The sequence below is a fragment of the Vanacampus margaritifer genome, chromosome 1 (assembly GCF_051991255.1).
Source record: "Vanacampus margaritifer isolate UIUO_Vmar chromosome 1, RoL_Vmar_1.0, whole genome shotgun sequence".
In the NCBI taxonomy this organism is placed as follows: domain Eukaryota; kingdom Metazoa; phylum Chordata; class Actinopteri; order Syngnathiformes; family Syngnathidae; genus Vanacampus; species Vanacampus margaritifer.
The window spans coordinates 37,245,980-37,258,305 of NC_135432.1; the positions used below are offsets into that span (position 1 = coordinate 37,245,980).

The 12,326-nt window shown below is 41.8% G+C and overlaps 2 protein-coding genes across 6 annotated transcripts in view; both read left to right on the top strand.

The window, feature by feature from the left end:
• pfkma (phosphofructokinase, muscle a) overlaps positions 1-3,028 on the top strand; it is a 33,461-nt gene extending 30,433 nt beyond the window's left edge. For 2 of the 3 annotated variants that reach the window (XM_077553082.1, XM_077553090.1), the window contains 2 exons: positions 2,020-2,125; positions 2,229-3,028. In XM_077553082.1, coding sequence (XP_077409208.1) covers positions 2,020-2,125; positions 2,229-2,370 — 248 coding nt within the window. In that variant the 3' untranslated portion in view covers positions 2,371-3,028. The remainder of the gene's footprint in view (positions 1-2,019; positions 2,126-2,228) is intronic. The other variant, XR_013289489.1, reaches the window with a different exon arrangement.
• Positions 3,029-4,085: 1,057 nt separating this feature from the next.
• larp4aa (La ribonucleoprotein 4Aa) overlaps positions 4,086-12,326 on the top strand; it is a 37,403-nt gene continuing 29,162 nt past the window's right edge. For all 3 annotated transcript variants that reach the window (XM_077553053.1, XM_077553070.1, XM_077553063.1), the window contains exons 1-2: positions 4,086-4,648; positions 10,965-11,082. In XM_077553053.1, the coding sequence (XP_077409179.1) occupies positions 4,532-4,648; positions 10,965-11,082 (235 nt within the window). In that variant the 5' untranslated portion in view covers positions 4,086-4,531. The remainder of the gene's footprint in view (positions 4,649-10,964; positions 11,083-12,326) is intronic.

Sequence of the window (12,326 nt, forward strand, 5' to 3'; positions counted from 1 at the left end):
ACAGTGAAACATGGTGGTGGCAGCTTCATGCTATGGGGTTGTTTTTCAGCTGCAGGAACAGGATGAGTTGTTGCAATTAAAGGAACGATAAATGCAGCAAAGTACAGAGAGATCCTAGAAGAAAACATTCTAGAGTGCTCAGGACCTCAGACTTGGCTGAAGGTTCTCCTTCCAACAAGACAATAACTTTAAGTACACGAGTGGCTTTGGAACAACTCAGTGACCATTCTCGAATGACCCAGCCAGAGCCCTGCCCAAACCCAATTGAGCATCTTGAGAGAATGGCTGTCCATCAACAGATCTGCAAGGAAAAATGGCAGAGGATCCCCAAATCAAGACTTGTAGCATAATTCCACAGAAGACTCATGGCTCTGCAAGCTCAAAAGGGTGCTTTTACTAAATACTGAACAAAGGGTCTGAATACTTATGACCAGGTGAGTTTGCAATAAATTTCCCCAAAATTCTGCATATCTCCTTTTGTCTGTCCAGATGGAGTGCTGAGTGTACAATTCCAACCCAAAAACATGTATATATGTTTTTTAATACTTTGTCCTTCACTTCCAAAAACATATTTATATGTTTGTTTGTTTTTAATGTAAAAGCTTACAAAAAGCTTTAATGCAGCTTCTGACATGAAGAGGGGGCTTAAAGCAATTGTAATTGTTACAAAAAACGACCAGCGGGTGGCAGCAGAGTATAAAAGATCAGACCATCAAGGCCATGTTGCAACAAGCTCTTTTTGCCATTGTTTTCAACAGGAATGTAAATAATGATTAAACTTAGCTATATTCTAGTGCTAATTGCTGCAAAACTGAAACAGAAATATACTTCTTTTTTTTGATGAAAGAAGGGACGCCAATGTTTCTTTTGGTAGTTTCCATGTTTTTATAGCAATAGAATACAATATTCTGTGGGACTTGCAAAATCAGTCAAAATCCAGTAAAACCTCCAGGAGCGAAGGGGGTTGCTTCAGTGAAAATGGCTGGGAGTGAATGAGTTAATGAGAAATTAAATTAACTTTTTTTATTTACTTTTCTTTATTGGCTACCATAAAACAAAGAGTGAACATTTTACAGCGGTCTGAATACGTTCTGTACCCACGTACTTACTTATTTACTGGCTTACCTATATAAGATATTTTGGGGGGTGTTATTATTATTTTTTTTACCGGTCTTTGTTGCATGACTGACTTCTACTCCATGTACAGCACTTTGAAACAATCATTATATACTGCAGAGGTGGGCATCAAGGGCCGGAGTCCTGCAGGTTTTGCATGTTGCCCTTCTCCAACACAGCTGATATATGATTAGCTCATCAGCAAGCTCTGCATAAGCCTGATAACGATCCCGTTTTTTGGAATCAGCTTGTGTTGGAAGTGAGAAACCTCCAAAACCTACAGGACCGAGATTGCCCACCTCTGTTATACTGCATACAAAGTGCTTTATAAATAAAGTTGAGTTGAGTTGAAAGCAAACTTGCATGGAAGAAATCTTGACTTGCTGACGAACGTCTATATGACAGAATAAATGCCTATATGACAAAATGAGCTTGACAAATACAAGACCGAGCAACTGCAAGGCAACTGACATCATCATCACAAGGGACAAATACGGGACTAAAACAACACATTGACCCCATGACCCAACCCAAAGCACATTCACAACAGTGCTCCCCCACTCCAAAGGTCATCACATAATCTCTCTGGGAGGTGTTTCAAAATTTAAGAAAAAGGTAGATGAAGAGTTTCAGACCATAGGTCTGCTAATGTCTAGCTTGTAAAGCTAATATACTGTAAAGGCCTACATCTTCACTTGGTGCTCCCTTGTTAGAGTCACACACAGTTGAACTCAAAATTTGTGACAGAAAAATCCAAATCAGTCATTTGTTCACAAAAAGAAAACGTGGACGATCCAACTGAAAATCTAATCAAGGCTTCTAGAAGGTGCATTCCAACTTGGAGTTGCTATATTGTACTATACTGTGAACAAGTAAAGTTTACTCTTGGATGGCTTCCCGCAGGTCGCATCTTTGCCAATACAGCCAACTCTGCCTGTGTGCTGGGCATGAAGAAGAGGGCACTCACCTTCCAGCCCCTGGCTGAACTTAAGGGAGACACAGACTTTGAGTATGACATTCACGCTCCCGATGCACCGCGTGTACATGAGCGCTGTCGAGCATTTGGGACTCATTGCTATTCCTTCCCCATCCCCAACGCCTATTTGTTGCAGGCACCGCATTCCAAAGACGCAGTGGTGGCTGAAGATACGGCCCATCATGAAGATCCTGGCCAAGTACGACATCAAGCTGGACACGTCGGAACATGCCTTTATGGAGCATGTCATCAAAAAGAGAAACCCTCTTTGCAACTAGGGGTCACCGATGGACGAACACACACGTCATCTTTAAAATATGATCTCATCTACTATATTCAGAAGCAGTATTAAAAGAACAATAAGAGAAGGATTAAACTCTTTTAAACTTGTTGTGATTTTCTGTTTAACAAAACAAAGATGTTGTAGCTGATGTGATACTCATTATATCCATCCATCCATCCATCCATTTTTGACCACTTATCCAGGTTGGGTTGCAGTGGCATCAGATTTAGCCTAACTTCCCTCTCCCCAGCCACTATTCCACACCCCAAAAGACTTGAACTCCTCTACTTGGGTCAGGCTCTCATCCACGTCATGGAGAGGGAGTTCCACCCTTTTCCCACTGAGGACCATGGTCTCTGATTCGGATGTGCTGATTTTCATCCCAACTGCTTCACACTCGAGTTGGAGATCACGGTTTACTACTTACTTATTTACTTATTACTAGACTGAGAAGCTTTTTTAAAATTATTATTACAGTACAAGTTTTTATTCTTTTGGAGTTTTTATCTAATTTTTAAAGTTTTTTTTCTTCTTTAGTGACAAACAGGTTTGATTTAGAAGTGCAGTGACACATCACAGAGCCCAACATTGGCAAAAACATGTGTTGTGAGTGTAGTAATAAGTCACAATTAAATTTAATCCTTTCCATTCCAGTCAATATCTTCATGTGTACTTGCAAGACTGCAAAATACCCAAAAACAAAAACAAAAAAAACACACAATTCAAATGCCAATCAAGATTTTGGCCACCATGTGGATTTGTAATCGTGAGCACATGAAGCCTAGTGAGCTGAACTTTTTTGTGTTGGGTTGAAAGCTTTAAAGGTGCATTGTGCCGTTTAAAAGGGTAATGTTAAAGCTTTTTCTACATCATGCATGCTCCACCAATGCCCAGATGAGTACAAAGAGTCCTGACTTTTACTCTGACTCCACCTATCGGTTTTTGTCTTCCCTTTATAGTATTGTGCGGACCCGCATACTCCACAGTTTCTTTGGAGAGGGGCGAAGTTTTTATTACCTGATTTGAAGTTGTGTCTACGTTTGTCAACTGTGGCTGTCGCACGCGCACCTTGAACGAGCCTGACACAGATGCTGCAGTTACGCCTTGAGCCAGAGATGGCACATCCTTTAAGGCGTTGGGCTTTTCCGCTCAACCATGCACAGATGGGGAATGGCTCCTACTGCAACCAGAGGAGCAATCTGCAGATCATGTGATAACATGTACCATCATCCAGATGGGGTTCATGGTCTGACAGCTACTGATGAGAATCTGGTTAAATCGCTAAATAATAAATACCCATCAATATGAGTCTTGGTGTACATCTGAAAATCCACTCCAAACAAAGTTTTGAAGTTTTTTTTTAAGCGTACACTTTTTTCTTTAAGTGTTCTGAAGGCTTCATCTTTCATCAGGCCATCCCTAGCTCTTGGCGCTCCAACTGGGGATAAGGTGCTTCAAGTATGTCAGGCAATACAGTTTTTATCTTATTTTTTTACTTTGAGCGCATTCGGAAATTCACTGTGACAGCCCTGCATTTCTGGGGGTACTGGTCCACTGGAATAACCAAACGTTACATTTGAACAATGCTCTGGCTGAGTTTCCGAACAGTCGAAGTGATGCAGTGCGCGCTCGGTGTGTATTTCCGAACGCACCCAAAAATTACAAAAGTGAAACCGGAAACGGAAGTGGCTGTCGCAGAGGTCACCGAGAACTCGCGGTGGTTGCCGGGACGTCGGCGGACTGTGTGCCTGCGCCGAGGGAAGGTGCGTGTCCCTAGTGTCCGCTCCGGTCGCCCAGTCTGGATTGCTCGGTTCAGTGACGTGCTGTGTAACAAAGTGACCGAGGACGTTGCACCGTTTGAGAAGCCGTGGTTGTAGTTTGTGAATTTTATTTGCATTGCAGCACAGACTACAAGTTTTACTCATTGAGCTAGCTGACGTTAGCCCGCTTCATTGATTCGTGGTACGCTAGGTCCTGAGCATAACTGGTAGCCGGCTAGCTAGCTTGCGAGGTAAGCTAGTTGCTGAGCGTTGCTGGCCAATCCAGTCGAGAAGAGGGGGCAGATTGGTGAAGACTGCCGGCAGAGGAGGTGGGCGCCAGGCAGACCGGCGGGGTCGGGAGAACGCGAAGGAGTGGAAGTGTGTCAGGAGCGGCTGATGAGTTCAGACCAGAGCGGAGAGCCGCCGCTGCTGCAGGAGGAGGCTGATCCCGTACCGAAGACCGGCGGGGAGGACGAGGCTCCGCCGAGGAACGAGGGAGGGTCAGGCGGCATGGTGAGTGAGGCCTGATGGCTAACCCAGGTAGCTCGTTACGACACGACGACCCACTGGGACCTCTGCATGATGAGCCATATCTTTAGACAACTGCCAAATTTAACCCGATAAAGACCGAGTCACAAAAATGTCGCTGTTTATTGGTCCTGGTGAGTGTTAGAACGTTGTCTGTCTGTGGTCGTGATATGGATTCTAATGCGCAAACAGTCCCGTCAACGTACGCTTTCAACAGTCTTAATTTGAACCTAACCTGCGACCGATAGCTAGCTTAAATGTTAGCTGCTCACCGGGAAGCTCATTAAGTCGTTTGCTGACTAATCATTAGCCAATGAGTTATGAAGTCGCCGTGCGTGTTGATAAACGCGTTTGTTTCTTTCCAAAAGGGACCAGCCGATCGTTCTCACTCCGCATGCCACCATCTTCGATGTTTATCAGTGGAAGTTACATGTTCGTTCGCCCTGAACGTTGCCGTTAGCTTTATCGGTCGTGTGGCTAAAGCTAGGCTAGCTAGTAGCAGCTGTGACATGCGTCGCGAGGACCCGGCCTGCGCAGCTCAGTCAGCTGACTTGGACTCTACTTGGCTGACGGTGTGACAGGGGCACGCATTGTCATTCATAGGCGAGTATGGGGACGACTGCATCTGTAATGTCTTTTAAGGGCGTCCAGGGAAGAGAAGCGTTTTCCTGTGACCAGCTGTTCTTGTCAGGCCGGGAGGGTTGCACCTACCAGGGGGGCAGGGACTGAAGATTGCATGTGGCTGCTGAATGTCAAAAGACAACCAGTACAGTAACGACGTTTACTGCTCGGTTGTTGTTCGTTATACATACAAAGGGGGGGTATTAACAGAAGCTATTAATGTGGTGTTGTTGTGTATTTCAGTTGCAGGCTCATTTATTTCCATAATTTTTTTTAGAACATACTCTTTCAGACAAACCAATAAGTCTAAAACAAAAGGAACAAATGGTCAATTCTTATTATATAATGTCCACTTCATTTATTTTCAGTTGAAGAACAGTTTGCATGTTATTATCCCCAAATTTTGCTTGTATGCTATACAGTGATTATGTGGTCGTTAATATATCACTGAAGTATCCAATTCAGACATTATGCGTTGAGTTTACATGTTGGATTAAAAAAACAAACAGCTATGATGCGTCATCGCGTTTCCCCAATGATATGGACGAGGAGTTGGCAGACTTTTTGGGTGCAGACAAGGACCCATACAGGTGAGAAGTGCCCCCAAATACGTTTGGCCGGAACAAAAAAAAAGAGAAATGCTTGACAGAAACACCGAAAAGGAATGATGCCAAATTTTAATATTTTAGTTATTTTATTTAACATTTATGGTTACAATTGTGTACTTAACCTAACACTTAAGTCCAAGACATTGTAAATGCACAAAGTACAAAATAAATAATGAAAAAATAAACCTTTTCTGCATTTGAGAAAGGTGTAAAGTCAGATTGTCCTCATTCTGACCCCAAAGCGTTTGAGGCAAATGCAAACAACATAGATGGCTGATTATGATAAATTGCTTGCGGTTCAAGTTAACACAGCCATTACAAACTGCTTTTTAAATTGCGCTTTTATCTACACTATATGGTGCCCAAAGCGCTTTACAATAAAGCATTCACCCATTCACACGCACTCATACACCAGTGGTTGGCTGCTAACATGCAAGGCGCTGCTAGGTGCACTGGAAGCAAATTGTGGTTCAATTTCTTGCTCAAAAACTAGTGTTGTTCCGTCCATCCATCCATCCATTTTCTTGACCGCTTTTCCTCACAAGGGTCGCGGGGGTGCTGGAGCCTATCCCAGCTGGCTTCGGGCAGTAGGCAGGGTACACCCTGAACTGGTTGCCAGCCAATCACAGGGAACACAGAGACAAACAACCATACTCACAATCACACCTATGGACAATTTGGAGTGTTCAATTAACCTGCCATGCATGTCTTTGGAATGTGGGAGGAAACCGGAGTACCCGGTGAAAACCCACGCAAGCACGGGGAGAACATGCAAACTCCACCCAGGAAGGCCGAAGCCCGGACTCGATCTCACGTCCTCAGCACTGGGAGGCGGACGTGCTAACCAGTCAGCCACCGTGCTGCTAGTGTTGTTCCGATACTGCATTAAAACAGTGGTAACTGTGAGTACTAACAAGTAACACGCCGATACCATTAATTCTGACGCTATTATAGGACTTTGGATGCAGCATCTTGTGTCTTGCGCATGCACGACATTCACTGATGTGTGACATGTTCGCTGCTTGCCGAGCAAAGATAACCTATTGGCCCTTAAACGCTCTGAACCAATGGCAGGACAGCTTTTTCATGTTGAGAAAAACAACAACTTGGTATCTGCATCAGCCGATACTGCAAAGCTGGGTATCGGTATCGGGGCCAAAAAAACGGTATCGGAACAACACTATCAAAAACACTTTGACATGGTCACCAGGGAGTGAGGCTCGAACCCACAACCTCATGGGAGAAGACCACAGGCCATGCCACCACAAACCACATTATGTTACGTCAACCTATGCCAAATACTGTAACTAAATTAAAGTAACATGTGTGTGTGACATCACACCCAGAGAACTTTATCATTAAGTTCTCTGATGACACAGCTATCGTCAGCTTGCTGCAGGCCGGCGGTAGCCCAACTGGACTATTTCTCAGAAATAGAGAAATTTGTCCAGTGGTGTGACCGGAATCATCTTGTGCTCAATGTGGGGAAGACAGAGGAGGTGATATTTGATCCAAAACCTGTGGGTGACCACGGGCCAGTCGTCATTAAAGGCAATCACATCAGCCAGGTGGGTTCATACAGGTATCTGGGGGTCCACATTGACAACACACTCAGCTGGAGGGTACACGTTGGAAGTCTCTGCTCCAAACTCCAACAGCGTCTCTATTTCCTACGCAGACTGAGGGTCTATGGAGTGGAGCAGAGGATCGTGCTGTTGTTCTACCGGGCTGCATTGGAAAGTATCATCAGATACGGCATTGCGGCCTGGTACGGCAACCTGACTGTGCAGTCAAGGTCACAGATTGCCGGTCTGGTGCGGACTGCCATGAAGATCATGGGGGTCGGGAATCATCCTTCCCTACAGATGCTTTATGAGCAGTCCGTCACCAGACTGGCACAGAAAATTGTTACTGACCCGACTCACATTCTGCATCATAAGTCCCAGCTACTGCCTTCCGGCAGGAGATTCAGGGCCCCCAGAACCAGGCTGAACCGCTACAAGAACTCATTCCTGCCAACATCCATCAAATTACTTAATAACCGACATTAACTAAACTAAGTGGTGCAATATATATATATAGGAGTGTGTGTGTATTATTTATTTTTATTATCTCTCTTTGTTGTTTTTCTCACTGTAAACTACTGCTGCACTTCTTATTTAATTTTGATTTTATCTCTTTCTATTCTGTTGTTTTTTCCTTACTGTAAACTGCAGCTGGACGGAGTCCAGGAAAAAGTTCCCCACGGGGAAAATAAAAGTATATCGTATCGTATCGTAAAGTAACAATAAATACAGATAAATATCTGTTTAAAATCTTGTGAATTAAATTTAGCCATTCACTGTCTGCCTCTCCATGGGGGTTGCCATTGGCGAGTGATGTCAGATTGAAGCCTGTTGGTGAAGTTGGGGTAAATAGAATTAAATATAAAATGTATCAATGATGTGCACTGTTTTCACAAACGGCTTTATTTTTTTTTATTATTATTAAAAAATAAAATTCTTCTTCACAAACGGCTTTAAATAGAGCGGAAGTAGCTTACAAAAGCATAGTCAAATTCGTCAGTGTTGACAACTTCGATTTGGGCACTATGTTTTTTAGCGACTTTTTCAAGCTAATATTTAAAGAAAAAACATTTGTAACTTAAATTCTTGGTAACGAACATATTGTGTTCTTAATGACAAGAAAGGAGCTCAGTGGAAACAATCACAATTAATTATAAAATAAATTATATATCCTGATACCACTATAATGGAATTAATGGCAGTTTTCTAGCATTTTTTTCTCCGTTTATAATAATAATAATGCATCGGATTCATATGGTACTTTTCTAAACACTCAAAGACGCTTTACAATGGAATGGATACATTATTCATGCACTCACACATTCACAGTGTGGTGGCGGTAAGCTACTTAAGTAGCAACAACTCCCCTGGGACAGGCTGATGGAAGCGTGGCTGCCATTGTGCCCCTACGGCCCCTCCGACCTCCACCAAACATTCGCACCTTCCATACACCCGTGTGAGTAGGACTGGTGGCGATGTGTGTGAAGTGCCTAGCCCAAGAACGCAACGACACATGACTTTGGGAGAGCAGGAATCGAACAGCCCACTTTCTGGTTACTGAACGACCGTCTCTACACCCTGAACGACGGCCGCGTTTATCTGTAAAATACACATTTTATGTAGACAAGATAACACAATAAAATAAAAGTTAATAAAAATATAGTGAAGCACAAATATCATGTGGCCAAATAAATATATCTTGTAGTGTAAACCACTTTTCAAATAATGCAATGTGCAAAAAAGAAGTGCATACATTACGTAGCTTTAAGTAACATACAATACAACTGTGCCTACCATTTATCCAGTAAAAGTACTAATAAGTGAACGGTTTCAGAGATTGAGTTTTATGAAGACAAGATTGGGAGTTTGTAATGAATTGCCTCATGTTGGATGTTATGATTGGGCCCATGTAAAAGGAGTACAGTGGATCATCAACTTAATGGACAAAGGGCTCTAGTCAGGACTCCCAAATATATACATTAGTGGGAAGGGAAGTATAATATTACTGACAGCAATGTATAATGATACAGTGATGGTGATAATACACCCAATACATACAGTCAGTGTATGATTAACATTATCAGGCCAAATCGTCATGGCCCTCTTCTCTACACCGTGCAGAAAATAAGAATAATAAATTAGGACCACTTTTGACATTTTTGCTAGACTTTTTTTCGCCTCAGATGCCATAGACCAAGGCATGACAAAAAACAATCGACAAAAAAACAATCAACAAAAAACTACTGATATACTGTACCAAAAAATAAAAATAGCATGTGTAGCTGTGTTTCCCACACCATATTAATACTTGGGTGGGCCATCCAAGTAAACTGGGCATCGCCCAAGAAGTTTTTGAGAAAATGTATTTAAAATATATATAATAAAATGTGTTGCGACTAGATTAACCACATATAATGTTAGTTTGCCGTCACTTTGTGGAACGTGAGGCCAAAGGAGACATAGTAACAGGACTGAGGACCCCCCCAATCCGCCCGCCGGTGTCCACCCACCCAAGTAGATTTCAAATCGGTGGGAAACACTGTGTAGTATTGCGTACACAAACTCAATGCATGATGAGAACTCATTCCAGTAAAAAATACTGCCATAAATAAGAATAGGAAGATACAGTGTGACACACTCCTTTTGAGCCTCCTTGTGTGCCTATGGCAATGCGAAGATAGGGTCCATGCTATCCATTAATTGTCTTTCACAGGACTGTCACTACTGCCAACATGGCTGCCACATTTGTCAATGATTTGCCTTTGACGGGAATATCGTCTTTGCTTGATTTATTACATTTTTTGTCCAATCTGGACGCTTATGATTTTGATCAAAGTAATAAGCCCAACATTTATTTAAAAAAAAAAGTGTGATTTATTTAAACAAATCATCCCTGTGCAAAATGTTCAGAAAACAATCATGTAAACGGCTTTTAATGATCCAGAAGAAGACAAGTATTTATTTATATGCACCTCAATTTCCCGATTTGACTTTTAAAATGACAATTTATCGAATTAATTAGATTTAGTGTACAGCCCTTGGAAATTGTTTTTATCAAGATGATGCTTCAATAGAAGTGTTAAAACTATCACAACTACTATGCTAAATGCAGAATGAACATCTTGATAAATCACATGATCGACGCATGGGCTGATCTGATTAAATGAGGGGAGCATGTAAATGCTAGATCAGAATTGATCACGTCACATGTAAACAGGTGACCTATGATCTTCATTTGGAATGTTTTCAATTATGGCTGGACGATTATGGAAAAAATAATATTCATGATTATTTTGATTGAGATTGAAATCACTGGTTCATTCATTGATTTAAAAACTTTATATTTTTTCAACTATTAAAACTCAACTACTTCAAAAGTTGATTATATCCTTGCGCCCATTTATTCCTTCACATTAAACGCTTTATTCTTGCACACTATTCTTTTTGTCAAGTTTAAAATAACCTCGTTGTGAAATTCACTTTAGCATTGTTTTTTCTACTTTAAAGGTCACATCAAAAGGCACCAGTTTAAACCCGAATGCCAAGGTGTGGCAGGAGATGCCTGTGACCCCCAGTGAGGCGGTGACCGACAGCCCCCACTGGCCCTCTTCGGACCTCAGTGATGGTAAGATGAAATGATCCATCTGTTAAGTCTTTGTTTAATTCTAAAGTCACACCTTTCCCCTGTCTGTAAAATAATAACAGTAGTTGCTGCTGTTAAAATAATAACATTACTCTACTAACTTGAGGCCAAGTTCCTTAGTCTATTGCTTTTTAATGATTGTAATAGAGACTCCTTTCCTGTTTGTAAACAAAGATGACGTCATTGGAACGCACACGCATTGCTGGAGCAGAAAGAACGGCGGTGTTTGTTTACATGTACACAAGCCTATATATAAACAAGCCTATATATAAAACTATAAAAAATCCAAAACATTTTTTATGATATTGGTAATAATTTTTGAACAATAGAATTGTGATTGGTGCTTCGGAATAATAACATTTTTATTGCACACAATATTTAAGACGCCTTTTTCCAAATTTAAATGCAAAGAAAGTACAAATAAAGCATAACTAAGTGCCACACCTTAAATTGGGTTGGGCGGGGGGCAGGTAGTGTTATCCCTGTGAGGTCTAATTGTACATAAATAACTGCTTAAAGCTTCATGAATAAATACCAAGAAAACACAAATCTGACAGAAGTGTACGCCGTCTCGTTGAGACGGACCAACCTTACGAGCGCTTTAAGCTTAGCGGTTAGCATTGCAACGTCATGTCAATTAGGTGGCGAGTTGCCAGTCACGGCAAAACCATCGTGGGTTGTTTATCTTGGCTGAACAATACGCAACCACTTCAATATTATCCAACCGCTTTTTTTTTTTTTGTCATAAGGAGTGCGTCTGAGTGCTCCAGCAATGTTTTGTTGAAACTTTTGTTCACTTTTACGCCAAACAACTTGAACTGTTTTCATGTGTCTTTAGCCTGCGCATATTTGGCAGTGTGTTGAAGCGCTAGTTTGTGTTTCCTTTTAACGGTAACCGTTTTCTTGCATAATTTGCAAACGATTACAGTAATTTCTGGACTATAAGCTGCTACTTTTTTCACTTGCATTCGACCCTGCGGCTAATACAAAGGTGCGGCTTATCCATCAGATTACAAGGGGGCGGACTATAAAGGAAGCACAAGAGCGTCATGCAGAGCAAAACAAACCAAATACTAGGGCTGGGTATCGATTCAGATTTCCAAAATCGATTTGATTCAGAAGGGCCCGATTCGATTCACATTGATTTTGAATTCAGTTAAGGATTTCATGTTGTACCAATTTTACTTCTCAGAAGTACCAATGTTGCAAATAGTAGAACCTTCTTT